The sequence below is a fragment of the Engraulis encrasicolus genome, chromosome 1 (genome assembly GCF_034702125.1).
Source record: "Engraulis encrasicolus isolate BLACKSEA-1 chromosome 1, IST_EnEncr_1.0, whole genome shotgun sequence".
In the NCBI taxonomy this organism is placed as follows: domain Eukaryota; kingdom Metazoa; phylum Chordata; class Actinopteri; order Clupeiformes; family Engraulidae; genus Engraulis; species Engraulis encrasicolus.
The window spans coordinates 7,994,364-8,013,726 of record NC_085857.1 but is presented as its reverse complement, the minus strand read 5'-3'; the positions used below and the strand labels follow the sequence as shown (position 1 = coordinate 8,013,726).

At 44.6% G+C, this 19,363-nt stretch overlaps 1 protein-coding gene across 1 annotated transcript in view; it reads right to left on the bottom strand.

Moving 5' to 3' along the window:
- bptf (bromodomain PHD finger transcription factor) overlaps window positions 1-19,363 on the bottom strand; it is a 110,741-nt gene that overhangs the window by 89,024 nt on the left and 2,354 nt on the right. Inside the window, exons 2-5 of the mRNA XM_063196175.1 lie at window positions 14,720-14,983; window positions 12,765-12,967; window positions 11,710-12,065; window positions 4,075-4,295 (exon numbers count right to left, since the gene is read on the bottom strand). Coding sequence (XP_063052245.1) covers window positions 4,075-4,295; window positions 11,710-12,065; window positions 12,765-12,967; window positions 14,720-14,983 — 1,044 coding nt within the window. The remainder of the gene's footprint in view (window positions 1-4,074; window positions 4,296-11,709; window positions 12,066-12,764; window positions 12,968-14,719; window positions 14,984-19,363) is intronic.

Genomic DNA, 19,363 nt, shown 5'->3' with positions numbered 1-19,363 from the left:
TTATCTTCCGATTTCAGTCAGTATATGCACCGGGCTACAAATATGCTGTTCAGGAGGCTAGATAAAGATTATTCATGCAGAAGTTTCAATATTTTGTTCCACGGCAGTCTGCATGAAAAATGTGAAGAAACACTCCTCTCTAAATCGTTTGGTGTTCCGTGCAAAAAATGATCAGAAACGACATATGTGGAGCTCGTGACACAGTTCAAAGGGGATCAAAATGTCATTTTAATACCGCCATTGGATTACATGCTACCATTTTCGGCTAAAAACACCGTAGAGGTCCCATGAAATCGGGGGAAGTGACGTCACTTTCAAGCTCTATGGAGTTCTGGAGATCTACAGTCACAGCAGGCCAGCAGGCCACTGTACCAAAGGACTGGAGGTATGACAACAGGACAGCAGTGGCCCACTGAAGGGGCCATGACAGTGAAATTGAGCTCTGGCAATCTAGCAGCACAAAGGTGGTGGTGGTGGTGGTGGTGGTGGTGGTGGTGGTGGGAGGGGAGGTGGTGGAGGTGGTGGTGGGAGGGGAGGTGGTGGAGGTGGTGGTGGTAGTTTGGCCCTGTATAGGGTGAGTGCAGTGTTGGGCATTGGCAGGCTTATGATGATGTCAAGGGGGCGTATGATGATGTCAAGGGGGCGTATGATGATGTCAAGGGGGCGTATGACGATGTCAAGGGGGCGTATGCTCAAAAGAGGTTGAGAACCACTGCTGTATACAAATGGTTTGATTGTGGTGGTAGAGAGCGGTGGGGTGGGGGGGCTACCATGGCCTTACAGGGTGAGTAAAGAGGAGGAGAGAGGGAGAAAGGGACAGAAAGAGAGGGAGAGGAAGAGGAGAGAGGGGAGAGGAGAGAGGGGGGGAGAGGGAGAGGAGAGAGGTAAGGAGAGGAAGAGGAGAGGAAGAGGAGAGGAGCGGGGGGAGAGGTGGAGAGAGGAAGAGGAAGAGGAAGGGAGAGAGGAAGAGGAAGGAAGAGGGAGAGGGAGAGAGGGAGAGACAGAGAGAGAGAGAGAGAGAGAGAGAGAGAGAGAGAGAGAGAGAGAGAGAGAGGGGGGGGGGGATGCATTGCAGAGGTGGTTATCTGTCCATAACACTATAACAGGGCAACACAGTGGTGTATATGCAGCAGGGGAGGACAGAGAGCAGTGGAGTGTGTGTGTGTGTGTGTGTGTGTGTGTGTGTGTGTGTGTGTGTGTGTGTGTGTGTGTGTGTGTGTGTGTGTGTGTGTGATGTGTGATGTGTGATGTGTGATGTGTGATGTGTGATGTGTGTGTGTGTGTGTGTGTGTGTGTGTGTGTGTGTTAGGGGTGTGCAAAATAATCGTCATATCGATGCATCGCGATACTTACTCTCACGATACAATGCATCGATTCATGACAAGGTATCGTGATACTTATTTTCTCAATATACTGCATGGATTCATGACAATTGATTATTTGATAACAATAAAATTCGATTTGCCACGGGTTATTTTGTTCAGTAGAGAATAGGTAATATTTCTGTTGTGATGTAAGCTCTCTCCCAGATGATAGAATGCTTAAATAGAATGAACTGACTTAAGAAAGCTACACAGCAACTGACAAATAAGCTGTATTTTACACATTTACTGAAGTAAATATCGCAATGCATCACAGTAGTACATGAATCGCAATGCATCGTGATAGAATCACATCGTGGCATGTGTATCGTGATGCGCATCGAATCGTGAACCCTTTGCCAATACCCACCCCTAGTGTGTGTGTGTGTGTGTGTGTGTGTGTCCATATAGGGTGAGTGTGATGGCTTAGGAGAGGAGGTGTGGGGGTTATCAGAGCGTGGCAGCAGGGAGGCGGGAAGGAAAGGCAGCCAAGTTAATGATAAGGCCAGAGCAAACAAAACAGGAGAGAGAGGGGGAGAGAGAGAGAGAGAGAGAGAGAGAGAGAGAGAGAGAGAGAGAGAGAGAGAGAGAGAGAGAGAGAGAGAGAGAGAGAAAGAGGGAGGGAGAGAAAGAGGGAGGGAGAGAAAGAGAGAGGGAGAGAAAGAGAGAGAGAGAGAGAGAGAGAGAGAGAGAGAGAGAGAGAGAGGGAGGGAGAGAGAGAGAGAGAGAGAAACAGCGATAAAGAAACAGAGAGTGAGGGAAAGAAACATGGAGCGAGCGCGCGCGCGAGAGAGAGAGGACCCTGTTGAGCAGCTGATATGCACACAAATGTTTAATGACTGAGGGTGTGTGATGACTTCTTTGTGAGCGTGTGGAAATCATTGTCTCTCTGTGTCTCTTTCTCTATCTCAATGTGTGTGTGTGTGTGTGTAACAACTGCATTCCCTGTGTGTGTGTGTGTGTGTGTGTGTGTGTGTGTGTGTGTGTGTGTGTGTGTGTGTGTGTGTGTGTGTGTGTGTGTGTGTGTGTGTGTGTGTGTGTGTGTGTGTGTGTTTCAAACAACTGCATCCCCACTGTCTGCAAGAGGGCTACAACAGGCTGGCGGGAGGGCGGTAGGTAATCATGCGACACACAGAGAGGGAAATTGGAAGATGATGATTGTTCAACACATCGAGCGGAGAGAGGAGAGAGGAGAGGAGAGGAGAGGAGAGAGAACAGAGGGGAGGGGAGGAGAGGAGAGGAGAGGAGAAAGGAGAAGAGATGAGAGGAGAGGAAGAAGGAGAAGAGAGGAGAGGAGAAAGGAGAAGAGAGGAGAGGAAAGGAGATGAGAAAGGAGTGGAGAGGAGAGGAGAGGAGAGAGGAGAGCAGAGAGGAGAGGAGAGAGGAGAGGAGAGCAGAGAGGAGAGGAGAGAGGAGAGGAGAGGAGAGAGGAGAGGGGAAACGGGACACAGACATGGACTCACAAACACAAATATGATTGTACTAAGTCACAGACGGGGGGAAAAAAGGAGAAATGATCCGGCAACTCAATACATGTACACAGACACACCCAAACATAACAAAAACCCTTCAGAAGGCGAGAAACACTGCGCTGCATTCCTCTGTTCAAGGGCAGTAGCAAATATCACCGCAAAATACCAAAACACGACACACTGACAGAAGAGTCTTCCTTTCCAGACTGATTAACAACGGGGGGCATTGTAATCAAGTCTGAAGTGGAGGCTCTAGACGTGAGTGACAACCTCTTCTGGTCAACCCCTCACCTCTGCGCCCCAGAGATGACCAGCCAACAATGAGATGGCTGTCTCCAGCCCCACAATCATGCATAATATCCTTCACCAATGGCATAAGAAATTTCGAATATCACAGCACATGAAGTGTGACTGTTGATGATGACGGGAGGGAAAAAATCATTATGCTGCGCATGATGAGAGCAATTTCTTCCAAGTGTCATTGTTGCCGCTCGTTAGCTTGAATAACGTCTGGGACTGTCTAGGGAGCCAATCAGAGACAATCCAGCAGACAGACAGACAGAGACAGGCAGACAGGCAGACAGCGATGCCATCTGTAGCACTACTTGATGCCGATGTCATTTGAGAACAAACCAATGGCAACAAGTTTCATCGAAGATTCTTTTGGAAGACTACAGTAAATACTTATACTTAAAACTGCCCTGTTAGGATTGAAATGTGAGAACACCGTCAGAGTTTTGTCCAGGAAGAGAAGTTCTGAGGCTCTCAAGGTTGCAATTTGTTATGCTTTCTATTTGGCTACAATATCTACACGTTTCGGGCCTTATGGCCTTCTTCAGGGCGTAGTTCAGGACTGTCAGAGTTTTATTCAATGAAGTGGGACAGAACGCATGTCCAAGATGCCTGCATAAACAGGATTTGATGCCTGTATGAAATTGTATTGCCTGCAGCTTCAATGTCTTTCATCTAACAAACACCTGATAGGTAGACTTGTAACAAAAGAATACTATGATGATCACGAAAAGGTTGGGATCTGGTATCTAAGACTTTTTTTGCCCGACGATCTTTCAGTTTCTCTCTCACACATCTCTCTCACATCGCTCTCTCTCTCTCTCTCACACGCACGCACTTTTACGACTGTTAAACAACTTTTGGTGTGTGTGTGTGTGTGTGTGTGTGCGCGTGCGTGCGTGCGTGCGTGCGTGCGTGCGTGCGTGCGTGCGTGCGTGCGTGCTCCTTACCGTTGGCGGCGGTGAGGTAGGCCTTGTTGTTGCCGCGGGCCTTGCTGGTGAGCTCCTCGGTGATGTCCATGTGCGTGTGGATCTCGTCGCGGAGCTCCTCCAGGGCGGCCCGCAGGTCGCTCTCCCAGTACGCCCCGTCCAGCGTCTCCAGCAGCTCCGCCAGCTGCACACGCGTGCTGTAGTACCACATGGCCTTGTCCTCCTGCTCGCCATCCTCCTCACTGAAGAGACAAGGCAGAAATACAATAATTAATAATAAATAATAATAAATAAGAGGGAAGCCCGCGTGCTGTAGTACCACATGGCCTTGTCCTCCTGCTCACCATCCTCCTCACTGAAGAGACAAGGCAGAAATACAATAATTAATAATCAGGGTATCTGCACATTTTTCATCACCCAATTTAATGCTTTTTAATACCATTTTTAATACCTCCAACAGTAAAATTAATACCACTGCACGGGCGTGCTTTTGTGTGTGTTACATGGTATAATATTGCTATTATTATTACATTGCTATAATGTAATGTAATACATACATTCACACTGCTTACTGTGTTATTTTATTCTCATTGCCTGCTCCCTAGTCACTTTCTGCACCAGATGTTTGTCATGACTTGTCAAAGAGGTTTCTGTATGATGTGGGAGTTGTCATGAAATCGGCCCCTTCCTTAGATAATTCATTATAATTTCAAATCAAGTAGCCAGCATCTGTGTAACTCCATGAGCTAAAATATTCTTTCAGTTGATCTGGCTGCTGCATAGGTGGGCCAAAACTCTAATACCCTAGTCATTTTTGTGCTTAATTTAACGATAGAGATGACAACAAAAGAGTGAGGTGGCGCGCACACACACTACCCATTAGATTAAAACATCATTAACCAAAAAGTCATCCAAAACTGAAACAATTTCAAAATTGTGTATATTTGAAAAGTTTGATGACATTTCATGAAATACCTTCAATATAAAAATTAAAAATGGACCAACAATTCATCTTTTATAATGGATAAATATTGGAGCACAGTGCACCTTAGTCTAGGAGAGACAACACCTGTGGCGTCAAAAGGGTTAAAAAAGAACGACTGCTCAGCTCTGGACTGCTCCTTCTGTTTGTTCCCCCCTGCTCCATCATAGAGACAGTAGTAGGCGTTCTACTTTCAGTTTAGCAAGTCGTTCTTCAGAGTGGGAGCAAAGAAACAGCAGCAGTGGAACTTGATATGAATTCCACAAACATTTCCCTAACCGCGGACACGCGGCGACTGGAATAGCGATGCAAACACCACGCGGTTACCGATTTGGACATCCTCGCATATCCTCATTGCGACATTTAGCCTCGTAGAAAACACTCCGTTACTCGCCCGATTTATGTTACATGTGAAACGCATTTCCACCGCTTGCAACTTCACAACACTCGTGCTCACTTCGGATTGCATTAGCATCTGACAGCATCAAATAATACGCCACGAAGCTCGAGGACACTTTGAAGTAGCATATTGTATGAATGCATTCATCATGCATTCATGGAATGCATTCATGGAATTATATGCGTTTAGCAAACACAAACCTAAACGAGAGGGCATGGCTAACAGGAGAGGGAGCATTATAGAGCACGAGCAGGCTAGATGACGAGATACAAAGTTTGAAAACAATGCAGTCATTTTAAGACTTACGCTTTCGACGAGTAAACTGGCACCACAGATATAGCTTCCACGCTGCATATTGGTTGATGAAATTTAACAAGTTTCACTTTCAGTTGTACTGCGGTCAGTCACACGCACTGTGGTGGATGGGATTTTAAGTCAGCCATCGCCATCATCCAGTAGGGGGATCCGAACGATAGGGTCTGCTACACCGGCGGGCCTGTCACTATCGAGTGCATTAGTTTACCCCAGACATGACTGACAGTCTCGAAACCTTGTTGCCGCCTTATAGTTATGAAACAATGTTTTTACGGAAGACTGTGCAGGCATCTATATTTTATTACATTGTGTTTGGGTGAAATTTAATGCCAGGATTTTTCATATTTAATGCCACACCTCAAAAAATAGCTAAATTTAATTCTTTTCACGGCCTTAAATCATATGTTCTAAATTTAATGCTTTTTAATACTTTTTAATGCACCGCGGGGACCCTGAAATAAATAATAATAAATAAGAGCGAAGCCCGCGTGCTGTAGTACCACATGGCCTTGTCCTCCTGCTCACCATCTTCCTCATTACAACATAGATAATAAACAATAATAAATAATAATAAATAAGAAATTAATAAGAGCGAAGCCCGCGTGCTGTAGTACCACATGGCCTTGTCCTCCTGCTCACCGTCCTCCTCACTACAACATAGAAAGAAATAAGTAAGGGTTAACGTTCGGCGAGAAGGTCGCTACCGTGGAATAGCAGCACGACAGAGAGAATCTTTAGACCCTGACGCGGAGCGGAGGGGTCGTGTTCTCTCTGAAGTGCTGCTATTCCACAAAGCGACCGACTCGCCGAAAGTTAACCCGCTTATTATATGGATATACTTAAATGATTCACACATGGCGGGGACATTTCTTTAGGCCTATTTAATGTTATGTCTATTATAGTTTTTAATGTCAAAAGATTGTTGCTGCGCAAAAAACAAAACAGTGCCGTTGTGGAACACCGCTAGGCAACAGCTAGGTAGCCAGGTGTTGTCTATCACAGCAGCTGATTAGAGTCTAGTTGAAAAGTCGCTTTAGCAGTGAAAAGTCTTGTTGCCATTGACAGCGGTCTGTTATAGACCAACCCGTCCGTTATCGAAAAATAACAGACGTGCGAACGTTGGGGAGCCCCGTTGAAATGAATGGAGCATTCGACCGATGACGTCACACCATATAATAATAAATAATAATAAATAAGAGGGAAGCCAGTGTGTTGAAGTACCAGATGGTAAGACATGTTGATTATTTGTTTAATCTTCATTTGAAACTTCAAATGACATAACTTTGATTAACTAAGAGAGAAAAGAAAGGAGACAGGGCAGGGTTTCCCTCCGCACTTTAGAGTTGAGGCAACCACCTTTACAACAAACACCTTTAAGGTAACCACCTTGACAACAAACGCCTTTCACCTTGTCTAGGTTCCCCGAAACAACATGAATTATTTAATCATCATTATTTTCAAGGTTGGTTTAAAGAACACGTATAATCAAGCACAACATAATCTTTCCAATAATGATAGTCGTTTCTATGATCCCAACGAACCCCCCGACCACCTTGACAACAAGAGGACATCGAAGCTCACAATGAAATTCAAATCCCCGAATCAAACTTTAATTATCAGAAGGCCATTGGCCGGTTAGCTCAGGCCTAAAAAGGTAGCTAAGCCTACAACATAGCACCAGACAAGACGCAATAATTAATGATTCAATGCTTCAGGCAGCTGCAAAACATGCCTGCGTAGTGAAACAGCCCACTGCTCTCATTAGCATGCGAGCTAGCTGTACTTGTTGAACACCCTTAGCGGTGCCTTCCTCAGCTACCTCAGCAGGCCGCTAGCTATATATAGTTGTCTAAACTTCTATAATGGTGCCACAGTACGTATGGACAGCATGTCCAGTGAAGTGCCACCCTGTACATAATGCAGGCATGCAGCGACCGCCCGGCACAGGCAAACACAGAGACCAGTTTACAGAACCCCACGGGGCCTGGGGGCTCATTCCAAACACAGCACAGGGGTTCATTTCTCAAAAGAGTAGCTGCTAACTACGGTAGCTACTTTGTTGGTTGCAATGCAATTTCCCCATTGGCAACTACCCAAGTAGCTAACTGGCTAACAAAAACGCTTTCAAGAAATGCACCCCAGCACAGCAGGCCCGTGATGTCTGCCATGTTTAGTTTACTGCTGCCTGCCACTGTGTCTTTAGGCCCATCTGCCATGTTACAATACTGGCCAGACACCACCTTAAAGGGGAAGTTCTGTCAATTTCAATGTGCTGTTGTATTGCTCACGCTACCCTTGACTCATCAGAACCCGGTGATGCTGCATTTTTCTGCTCAGCCCTTTCCGAGATCTGAGCTATTCTATCTAATGGGGGCATTAGCAATAAAAGCAATAAAAAAAGTTGATAGCAAAAAGTAAACACACTAAAACTAGTCACCTGCTTTAGCCATGGCATGCCTGTATATTTTGCATTCTCCTCACTCAATTTATGTATCTTTTCCTAAGCAATAAGTCACTTAGGATAGAGGCGTATGCTAAATATAATGTAATGTAATGCAATGCCCCTGACTATTCATCTTCAGTGACTCATCTCCTCTGGTCCTCTACAGTGACAACATGAGTGCAGTGCACTGGAGCCAGGGTGCACCTCGTGTGGAGCTCTCTCTCTATCTGTGTGTGTGTGTGTGTGTGTGTGTGTGTGTGTGTGTGTGTGTGTGTGTGTGTGTGTGTCTAAATTGAGCCATGTGTGGTTAGCTACAGTATAAGAGTAGCACCTCTAAATGGGGAAGTGAGATCTGGGGTTTGGCCAGGACTGCAGCACACGTGCCTCATGTTTACATCTTGGGTTAAAAGTGGGGATGAGACTTTGTTTGGGTCTTGAGGCAAAGGTAAGGAATTAACCCCTTCACCGTAAATTCTTGTAGCCGTAGCTGTTGGCTAGGGGAGTCATGGGGAAACGGTTAGAGCGTCAGACTTGCAGCCCAAAGGTTGCCGGTTCGACTATCGATCCCGCCAGGTTGATGGGGGGAGTAATTAACCAGTGCTCTCCCCACATCCTCCTCCATGACTGAGGTACCCTGAGCATAGTACCGTCCCGCCGCACTGCTCCCTTGGGGCGCCATTGAGGGGCTGCCCCCTTGCACGGGTGAGGCATAAATGCAATTTATGTCTGAGGAGTGCTGTGTTACAATGACAATGGGAGTTGGAGTTTCCCAGTTGGGCTTTCGGCTTTCTTTCACTACACTACAACGCCAGAATGATGTTGTGCAGCTCTACAGCAATGCCCACACTACTTCCTCCAACACTCTCACGTCAGGCAGTAGGACGTCAGGTCATGCAGCTCCATCTGACCTACTTCAATGACGAGAGTGAAACACATACAGAGTCCCCTTTCCTTCAGCGTGTAGGGAACCCTATCAGGTTCGTTAGGGCCATGACATCTGACACCGACTGGAGCGAAATGGGATCATGTTCAGAGAAATCACTTTGTAACAAATGCGGTTGAGATTTTCACCTGTGGTGCACAAGACTCGAATATGGTGTTTACGTTTTGGGATCTATATCAAAGATGACTCAACAGTGGCGTGAATATGTGGTTCATCTTCACATCATGGCATATGATATGATACCTGGTAACTTAAGAGGAAAGACTCAATTTATAACCAAGTACTGCAAGTCTACGCAGCTATTGATGGTACTCCACTCATAAGAGTATAGGGGGGTTTTAAAGTGATACTGTACCATTTTTGGAAATACGCTCATTTTACACGCCCCCCTTAACCCATTGATGCCTAAGGCACCTGCAAAAAAGGTTGCTGAATGACTGAGCCCTTTTCAAGAAAAGCTGCCCTCAGCCTGTAAAAAAGTATATATCTAAGCTTCTGAAGCAAATAAAAATATGCACTAAGTCGCATTTAAACGCTAAGACCCTCATGTTTCATTAGAATGTGTTCATTCATCTCAAACAAATAGAGATTTTCAATAAATTTGTCTCAAATCTCATGAGCCTGAATGTTGCGTAATGCAGCTCCAGGCGCCAGGGCCAATGTTGCGCAGCGCAACATCAGGCATCAATGGGTTAAGTTAAATAATTAAGTTTGACCTTTCTCCTGTACTGCCTGCTGTTCTCAGAGTATGGCAGTGCAAATTATATCTCCAAGCTAATTCATTAACATCGATCGAGTCCTATGAGACTAACTGGCAGCTAACTGGCTAGCTGCTAGTTAGAGGTGCACCGAAATGAAAATTTGTGGCCGAAACCGAAACCGAACTAGACTGCCTGTGCAGTCGCCTTCGACTGCTTAAGGTATATCCCCGAAACGCGACGCTTCCAGTCCCCCATCATTCCTACCACTCCCGTCCACCATTTCGTAAACGTATATGATACATACAGACGTGACATGACGTGCATAGGCTTAAAACCAAACGACTATTGTGAAAATGAAGCAAAAAATGGGGCAAATGGTAATACTGTTTTAATGGTTCAGTGGATATACCACATTAGGTACAGTGTAATAACCAGTGTAACAATATTTAATACAATGTAATTTTTTTACTTACATCATGTGTTTGTGCGTAAGTGGTATTACATGGTATTGCATATTGTTACACTGGTATTACACTATATTACATGGTATTGCATACTGTTACACTCGTTATTACACTGTACCTGATATTGCATATTGTTACACTGGTATTACACTAGTATTACATGGTATTAAATATTGTTACATTGGTTATTACACTGTACCTAATATGGTAGACTCACTGAAATGGTGAACCATTAAAATAAGGTGTTACCGGGCAAATCAATCCACCCAGTCAGAAGTTATGGGTCAAATGAAAATTCCGCCATTTTGAAAGTGTTGTCTTCCAAACTCGAATCAGTTCATGAACCTACCCTAGAGCATTCACACACAAAATCTGGGACAAATCCATCCACCCGGTCAGTAGTTATGGGCCAAAGAATAATTCGGCCATCTTGAATTCAGCCATCTTGAAAGTGTTGACCTCCAAACTCGAATCAGTTCATGAACCTACCCTAGAGCATTCACACACCAAATCTGGGACAAATCCATCCACCCGGTCAGAAGTTATGGACCAAACAAAAATTCGGCCATCTTGAATCCAGCCATCTTGAAAGTGTTGACCTCCCAACTCGAAGCAGTTCATACCCTAGAGCATTCACACACCAAATCTGGGACAAATCCATCCACCCGGTCAGAAGTTATGGACCAAACAAAAATTCGGCCATCTTGAATTCAGCCATCTTGAAAGTGTTGACCTCCAAACTCGAATCAGTTCATGAACCTGCCCTAGAGCATTCACCCAAAAAATCTGGGACAAATCCAAACATCCGTTCAAAAGTTATCGCGTTAACACGAAAGACCTTACGCGGCGGCGGCGGCGGCGGCGGCGGCGGACGCGGACGCGGCGGCGGCGCACGCAAAACCATTACATCCCCGACGCTCCGCGTTTCGGCGATATAATAATAATTAATCTCTTGGCCGAATACCGAAACCGAATGTTACAATTCAGTCAAAAGTGATCAAAAGTAAGATTTTTCAATATTTGTATATATTACGGGTTACAATAAATCTGTTGACATGATTTTGAAAGAAAATAAATGTGTATTTGAAGTCTTCAAATGTTAGAGTAGAACTGAAATTATCTTAGTAACTGCCCATTTTCAAATCATTTTCTATTTGGCCTCCGATTCGGTCACTCAATTGAGTTTCGTCCGAAAACCAAAAGTGTATTATTTTTGGGTTTTCAGACGAATTTTTTCTGCGGCCGAATTTTCGGTGCATCTCTACTGCTAGTTGTTGACTATGAATACTTACACGACGATGCGGCGGTTCAGGAACCAGAACTTCCTTTTCACATGTTTTACATCGTGAGTAACAGCGAGTACCATTTGCCTCAAGTAACCCCTCTGGTGATCACTATGAATACTTACACGACGATGCGGCGGTTCAGGAACCAGTACTTCCTGCGGTGGCGGTCGTAGCCTATGGGCTCTTGACGTATGTACGGTCGGCTCTGCTGCGCCTCGGTGATGCAGTCGCTGACGCCGGCCACCTTGTGCGCCTCGCACACCTCGCACTGCCACTCGTCCTCGGGCACCTCCTGCAGCGGGGGCTTGACGCACTCCAGGTGGTAGACGGCCGAGCAGGTCTCGCAGCAGAGCAGGTCGCCCAGGCGATGGCACACGCGGCAGTGGTCGTCGTACTGCACCACGCCCTCCGACATCAGCTCCTCGCGCGCCAGGTTGGTGGTCAGGAACTGGTCCACCAGGAACTGAAGCACTTTCACCTGTAAAACATAAACACAAATTGTGAAAGGTTATTTAGTTAGTTGAAGCAGGGACACTGCACTTTCACCTGAAACATTCAGAAAGTTTTACTTCAAACTGGAACAGCACTTCAATTACTCATTTGCCCATCACAATTACGAAAACAGGATTATTTCTGTAATGAAAAGTTGAAAATGAAAATAACTTCCGTGACGCAAAATAATTCCAAACTTGGTTTGTCGTTCTATCTAGAACCCATCAGCTGATTTTGAGAAAGACGTGGCTGTACTACTTGCAGAGTGAAAGGAAACAGGACTTGGCGGCTAAAAATCTGTAGCTATTGGCAGCGGTCTGATAATGAATTCATAACTTATGAAGTCTGTTATTCAGAAATATCAGACGTGCAAACGTTGGGGAGCCACATTCAAGTGAACGGCGAATTCTATACAATGAACACACCATAAAAGAAATAAAAAGAATAGCGGACAACAGACAAATAGCAGATACAGGGCAACACACATGGGGTTGTCTCACTCTCTCACACTCACACACACACACACACTAGGGTGGAAAGGGGGGTGGTGGATGTCCTGCTGGCATTGTGGTTGGGGAGGAAAACTGGACTGCACTAACGCAATATTGTTCACATCCATTTCTCAAAAACGACATAAAGACTTTTGAAAGAAAGAAAGAAAACAAAACACAATCCAAGTCCAGACCTTGGATTCGAGCGGCTCGTAGGGGTATTCCTCGCTCTCCTGCACGGGCAGCACGTGGTGGTACTCCGGGTCGCTCTCGCAGTAGGCACGCACCACCTCCGGCCACGTCATGCCGTCGATGAAGTAGAGCGTGGAGTTGACGCTGTCCTTCAGGTCGGCCGGCCCGAAGGTGGTGTTGGAGGAGTCCTCCTCACGCAGGATGGCTATGGGAAAGGGGAAGAGTATAAGCGTGCGTTACAATATGCAACCTTGCCTCCTCCACTTGTGCTTGTGGCCTCGTCCCGCTTCCTGGCCCATCCTCCGTAGAGAAACCGATAAAGTTTCCCAACTGTCAGCCTTGCCACAACAACTTTTGGGGGACTATTCTTCATTCACCATCCAGGTTGCAAATGAGAAAATGACTTTACAATTGAGCTTTCGCAAGATTATGAAATATAATGCTGTTGTCAGTGATGTCATCATGACCTATTACTTCCTGGTACGAGGAAACAGGGACAAGTGGAGTAGCCAAGGTCGCATATTGTAACGCACCCTTAGAGTAGGATTGTGGTCAGAGAAGGCATTGCAACTACTTGTATGCTGCTAACTTTTCTTATTTTTTTCAGGTTTTTTTGCCTTTATTTTTTGAGGACAGTGGAGGAGGCACAGGAAATAAGTAGGGGGAGGGACACGGGGTACGATCGGCAAATGACCCAGGCTGGAATCGAACCCGAGTCACCGGCGTAGTTACCCAGTGCCCTACCATTAGGCCACGGCAGGGCCACCCACTCCCAACTTTGATCTTTTAATAAATATTTATGTAATAAATTAGCATTTACTGGTCTGACCAAAATACAGTACGTTTTGTAGCTTAAAATGTTTATTACTGGAAATTCAAATGGTGGACATGGAGAAGATCCACCTTTGTGTACGGGTCAACGATGTTTTTTGGGCTCAGACGTCAACCACACCTAATGCCCATATACATTAATAATTAGTAATAGGTAATTCATGCACTGCAATGAATATGTTTCTAAGATAATCTGAAATAATAGACTAAAAACAAAAACAAAAATTACTTAATCCATAAAGTACTGGCATTAGCTGTGGTTGCACCACTCTGATGTGTGCTACTATTGAAATGTCATTGACTCGTATATGTAAAGCGTCATCTTCCCGGTCATTATGAATACTTCGAAAATTACGGTGAAGATTATGCACATCCCAGGAAAAGGTGCAAGACAAAGGCTGACTGTAGTTTCGGAGTGAGAGGTCCACACACTTAAAATCCTTTTTGTTGTCTTTCATTATTTCATCATGGCTGGATTACATTTCGACTTCACAGTCTTCATCAAGGGTGCATTTCTCACCAGCGTCGTTGCTAAGTAAGTTAGCAACTTACTTGGTTGCAATGTAGGCCTACAGGGGTTGTACAAAATAACTGAGACACCTGTCATTTTAGTGTCATTTAATTCCTCTTCCATCCACAGTTAATCCTGTTGGATGTGGTTCATCCTTCTTGGTGGTATGAAGACATTACCTTGGATACTGTGGAATTTGATCCATCACAAAGACTTGCTGTCTCGGTCAAAGATGCAACAGTTACACACGTACCAAGAATTTCTCCTTTTTTAATTCTGTCACCCATAATGGTGTGTGCAATGCAAAATTTTGAGCAAAATTGTGCTCTTACCCTGCTAATTGAACCTTCACGCTTCACTTTACTGGTGCAATGTGCCATTAATGAAGATTGGCCAACAGGCTGGTCCATTTGAGCCATGAAACCTCCCACATTAAAATGACAGGTGTCTCAGTTATTTTGTACAACCCCTGGGATTTCCCATTTCCAAGTTGCTAACTGGTTAGGAACGATGCTTTCGAGAAACGGGGCCCAGATTCCTACCTTTCAGCAGGGCCACGTGCGTCTCGGTAAATAACATTTAAACTATATATATATATAAATAATATGTGTATACCTTTCAGCAGGGCCACGTGCGTCTCGGCCACCAGCGTGCACTGCTCCTGGCCCGCCAGCGCCGCGCAGAAGTCCTCGAAGCGGAACGGCGACAGGCGCAGCACCGAGCTGAAGTTGCGCAACACCTCGTAGACGGAGGAGGCGTTGAGCACCTGGGCCGGCGGGATGAGGAGGTCGTCCGACGACTTGGGGAGCTCCAGCGGCGGGATCTCCTTCTCCTCGAAGATGGGGGAGCGAGGCCGCCGGGCGCGAGGTCTCCTGCGACCTGGAAAGGAAAATAACAACAAAGTTGTCATATTCTGGTACGCATTTTAAATGGTCAAACACAACGACCATTTATCATCTTAAAATCACATTTCATTTTTACAACTAGTATTATATTAAATGTATTTCTCTACAGCAGTCTTCTACGACCTGGAAAGGAAGATACAAAAAATTTGACCATTTAACATTTTTCAAAAAGTCACAATTTTACAAATTCAGAATTTTAGAATCAAGTTGCATTTTTCTACTGATCTGGAGTTTATGCAGAGGTGTACCAGTGCATGAAACTATTTAGCAATATTCACATGCTTACCTGAATATGACAAACACAAAGACTATTTAGCATCTTAAAATCACATTTCATTTTTACAACTAGTATTATATTAGGCTTAGTTCTCTACTGTAGTGATGCACAAGAGTAGCAGTGCGAAGCAATGTTTTTTTTTATGATAATATACATTCATATTGCAGCAGTCAATTCAATTGATGAAATCAGAGAGACTGGATAAGATAATACTCCTAGAATCTCTGATGAAATGCTTTTGTATATGTTCAAGTGTTTTCATTTTTCATACACAATTTAAATGCAGTCAGATGATTTCACGCGACATTAATTAGAAAAGAAAAAGATGCAATGTTTACACCTTCTAAAGGTTGATAGTAGTGCACTTCAAAAGGTTGGATACTGCTGATGCTGCCACCTTGGCATTTTGCAGCACATTAATGAGAAGTGATCATCATTATAGTCTGCAGGCTTGTTAATGGGGCAGGGTTTTGAGGCGGTCAGCAAACACAACCTTTATTCAACATGCTACAGGCTTCATACAAGGACTAGACCAGGGGTGGGGAACCGATGTCTCAAGGGCCGTTTGCGTTATCCAGCCCCGGATATAATTTTAATGTTATTCAGCTTCACATGAAATATGACATATTTTGTAAAGGGATCTTAGAAAATGCATTTGCAATATAATTAAGTTATATTCAGCGAACCTAGAGAAGGTGGTGTTTGTTTAAAAAGTGGCTGCCCTCAATATAGATATATATATATAATATTGAACCACCTGTGGGATCATGGGTATTTAAACAGGGTGTGTTATGTGTTTGTACTGTCTGATGAAGGGCATGCTGCCCGAAACGTAAAATAAGAGCAACTGGAGCTTGGTGTCGCGGACTTTTCTTTCAGTTTTCATGGTATTTTTGCTAGTCCTGCACCCAATCTTTTTGAGACGGATGTGCGTGTTTTTCTCTTTTTGACAATTGCCTTCAATAGAGGCCTAAAGTGAAGGGGAAAATCATGGCTCGTGTTCATAGTATGGCCCTCGGAGGACTTTTACAGCCCTCGGATGAATTTGAAGTGGCCCTACGAATGAGAAAGGTTCTCCACCCCTGGACTTGACCTTCACCTTGTCTGAAAAAAGGGCATCGAAAACCCTGCCTGCATGGTGGCACAGGCCTAATATCAAAATGTATAAATTCTAATGTCAGACCAGTGCTTATTAACATTCATGTTTTCTAAATGTGATGTGCACTGGATTTCTGATGCATCAAAAATCTTCAAAATGTTGCAATGTGTTTTAACAAGACTCTTTACTGTTGCAGTGGATTTGTATTTAACGCACATTCATTCCTGTGCAACTGCATCGAATTGTATAGAGAAAAGCGAGTGGCGAATGAAGACAGACAGTAAGTGTCCGATTCTTCATTAGCTCCACAAAGGCGGTCCAGTCACTGCACTGGCCGTGGTGGTGGCAGGTTAAAAGGACTGCCCCCGAGACACAAAAGTGCACCCCGCTGAGCAAATTGAATTGGCTCCCCCCTCCTCAATGCAGGCTTTCACGGCGAGCGGGCGGGAGGGCGAGCCATCCTTTACTGGTCAGCGGAGACATATAATCCTCCGCGATTAGCACATGTGCAGACCAGAGAGAGGAGCCGTGACACAGACCTACACTGCCACCCTGCCGGGACGGGATGGCTTAGACTAGTGTTTCTCAAAGTGGGGCGGAAGCCCCCCTAGTGAGGCGCGGAGGTATTAGAGGGGGGGCGCGGGAAGTCAGAAGGTTTTTATTTTTTAATACTTTTCTGCTTAGCCATCAATCCAACACATTCACTTAACATTCACAATATATTCATAAATGTATTCACTAATATTTAGAGAACATCATAGAGAGCTATATATGTGTATATTAGGCTTCAATAAACTTGACAAAGGCCTTTTGATTTGTATTTTCGTAACCATTTTGCTTGAGGGGCCGGGGGCACAGACAGACACCCTTCCTCTGAAGGGGGGAATGGCAGGAAAAGTTTGAGAACCACGGGCTTAGACTCTGGTCATGGAGAGTCGAGGTCTAGGCCAAACTTGATCCTTATCTCAAGGGAAATGGGTCAGCACTGCTGCTGCTATCACTACCACTGTCGCCTACCGTGTAATAAGTCTTTTTTGCTCTTTCTTCTACATAACAATGCTATATCGCAGATGCATTTGTCAACACTCATCTCTCGCCATTTTTTATTATTATTATTACATTGCACTTAGCTGACGCTTTCATTTATTCAAAGCGACTTACAGTCATTATTTATCAGGGTATTGGTTACAGTCCCTGGAGCAATGTGGGGTTAGGTGCCTTGCTCAAGGGCACTTCAGCCATGGATGGAGATGTAGGGAGAGGTCAGGGGGGGATTCGAACCTGCAACCCCTAGATTGAAAGACCAACTCTCTAACCACTAGGCCACGGCTGCCCCCATTTTTATCTTGTCTACATCAACTCTCAAGAGTACGTTTTCTTTTGCACATTTGTCTAATCTGAATATGTTTTTGCACATTGTCTTTATTTTTTTCTTTAGTTTTTATTTTTCCCCATCCCTGACTCTACCTGTGTTATATGCGTCTTAAATGTCCATGTGGGCATTATGTGTATTTATGGAAGCTACTTGACACCTGAATTTCTCCTCAGGATCAATAAAGTTACTCTACTCTACTACTGTTTCAAAAAGAAAAAGGCTGCACGTTTGTCTATCTGCTCCCTTACATAACCTGTGGGGAAACCTAAAGAGGCAGGATTTAGATGGGGGAAATGCTTTCAACACCTTGAGATCAGGGCTTGACATTAGGACCTGCAACCTAGTCAAATGCTGCTGGTAAAAACTTACTTGACTGTGGCGGGCTAGTAGTAATTTCAGTCTCACGAGCCACTTTGGCAGGTAGCTTATTCTTGGTTATGGGGTATCACGGTAGCTTATATTTTGTTGTATGCTCATTGTGATCAATCTCGAGAGAAAACTCACTGTTATTTCTCTGAGTGCATTGTCATGTAGGATGCTATGTTCTCATAGCACTGTTGGTATTGCTTTACCAGTCTTCTGAGCTGAAGAATGGGCCATCATGGTAAAGAAAAATTAGCTAGGAGGAGAGCAGCATGGCTTGACCACCAGCCACAGTGGCTAGTGCGCAAAAAAAATTGTGAGATAAATGTTTTCAACACCTTGAGATACGTTAGAGTGACCGCAAAACCCATTTAAAAGACGGAAATGTCTCTAAACAATACAATTCAAAGTAATCAAAGAGTGTTATGTGGGTGGGTGTCCATCTATGACTTATCTGTGTTACATAACAACTTCTGACCTAAACTACCACAATCACAAAACGTACAGCAGCTGTCTTTACTCCACACACACACACACACACACACACACACACACACACACACACACACACACACACACACACACACACACACACACACACACACACACACACACACACACATTTGCGCATCTGTGACCTACAAGTCTTCAAACGCGCCAAAGACGATTTGTATGTGTGTGTGTGTGTGTATGTGTGAACCTAATGACAGTGCTTTTGTTGCTCACCGATTAATTCAACATAACGCTTCGATCCATGCACCTGACCGTCTGAGGCCGAAACGTGTTGAATAGATCAGTGAGCAGCAACAGTGTGGAGATTCTTCTTCTTCTACACTGATACTTTCTCACATTAATAATGCCACAAGTCAGATGGGCACAGATCTGGGGTTTTTTTTGTTGGTTTGTTTGTTGACAAAATCCCACAGTCATGGCATGTAGTGACATCAGGTATGGTGGCTCGTGGTCCAATGCAATTCATTCTGTGATGTAATGCAATGTGATGCTCAACATTCCACAAGATCAGTAACGCTGATGACCTGGCTGTCATCATCAACTACAAACGGGACATTTTCTCCAAGGGGATGTAAATATCAGGTTAGATCGTCTTGGGAATGCACAACCTCTCCTGCTTTTGTTCACCACACCTCAGCGGTCTCTCCCTCTCTACATGCTATTTGAACCATGAAGTTGACCTTGCTAAACGACTAACAGGCCCTGAAACTCACATTTGAATTGATTT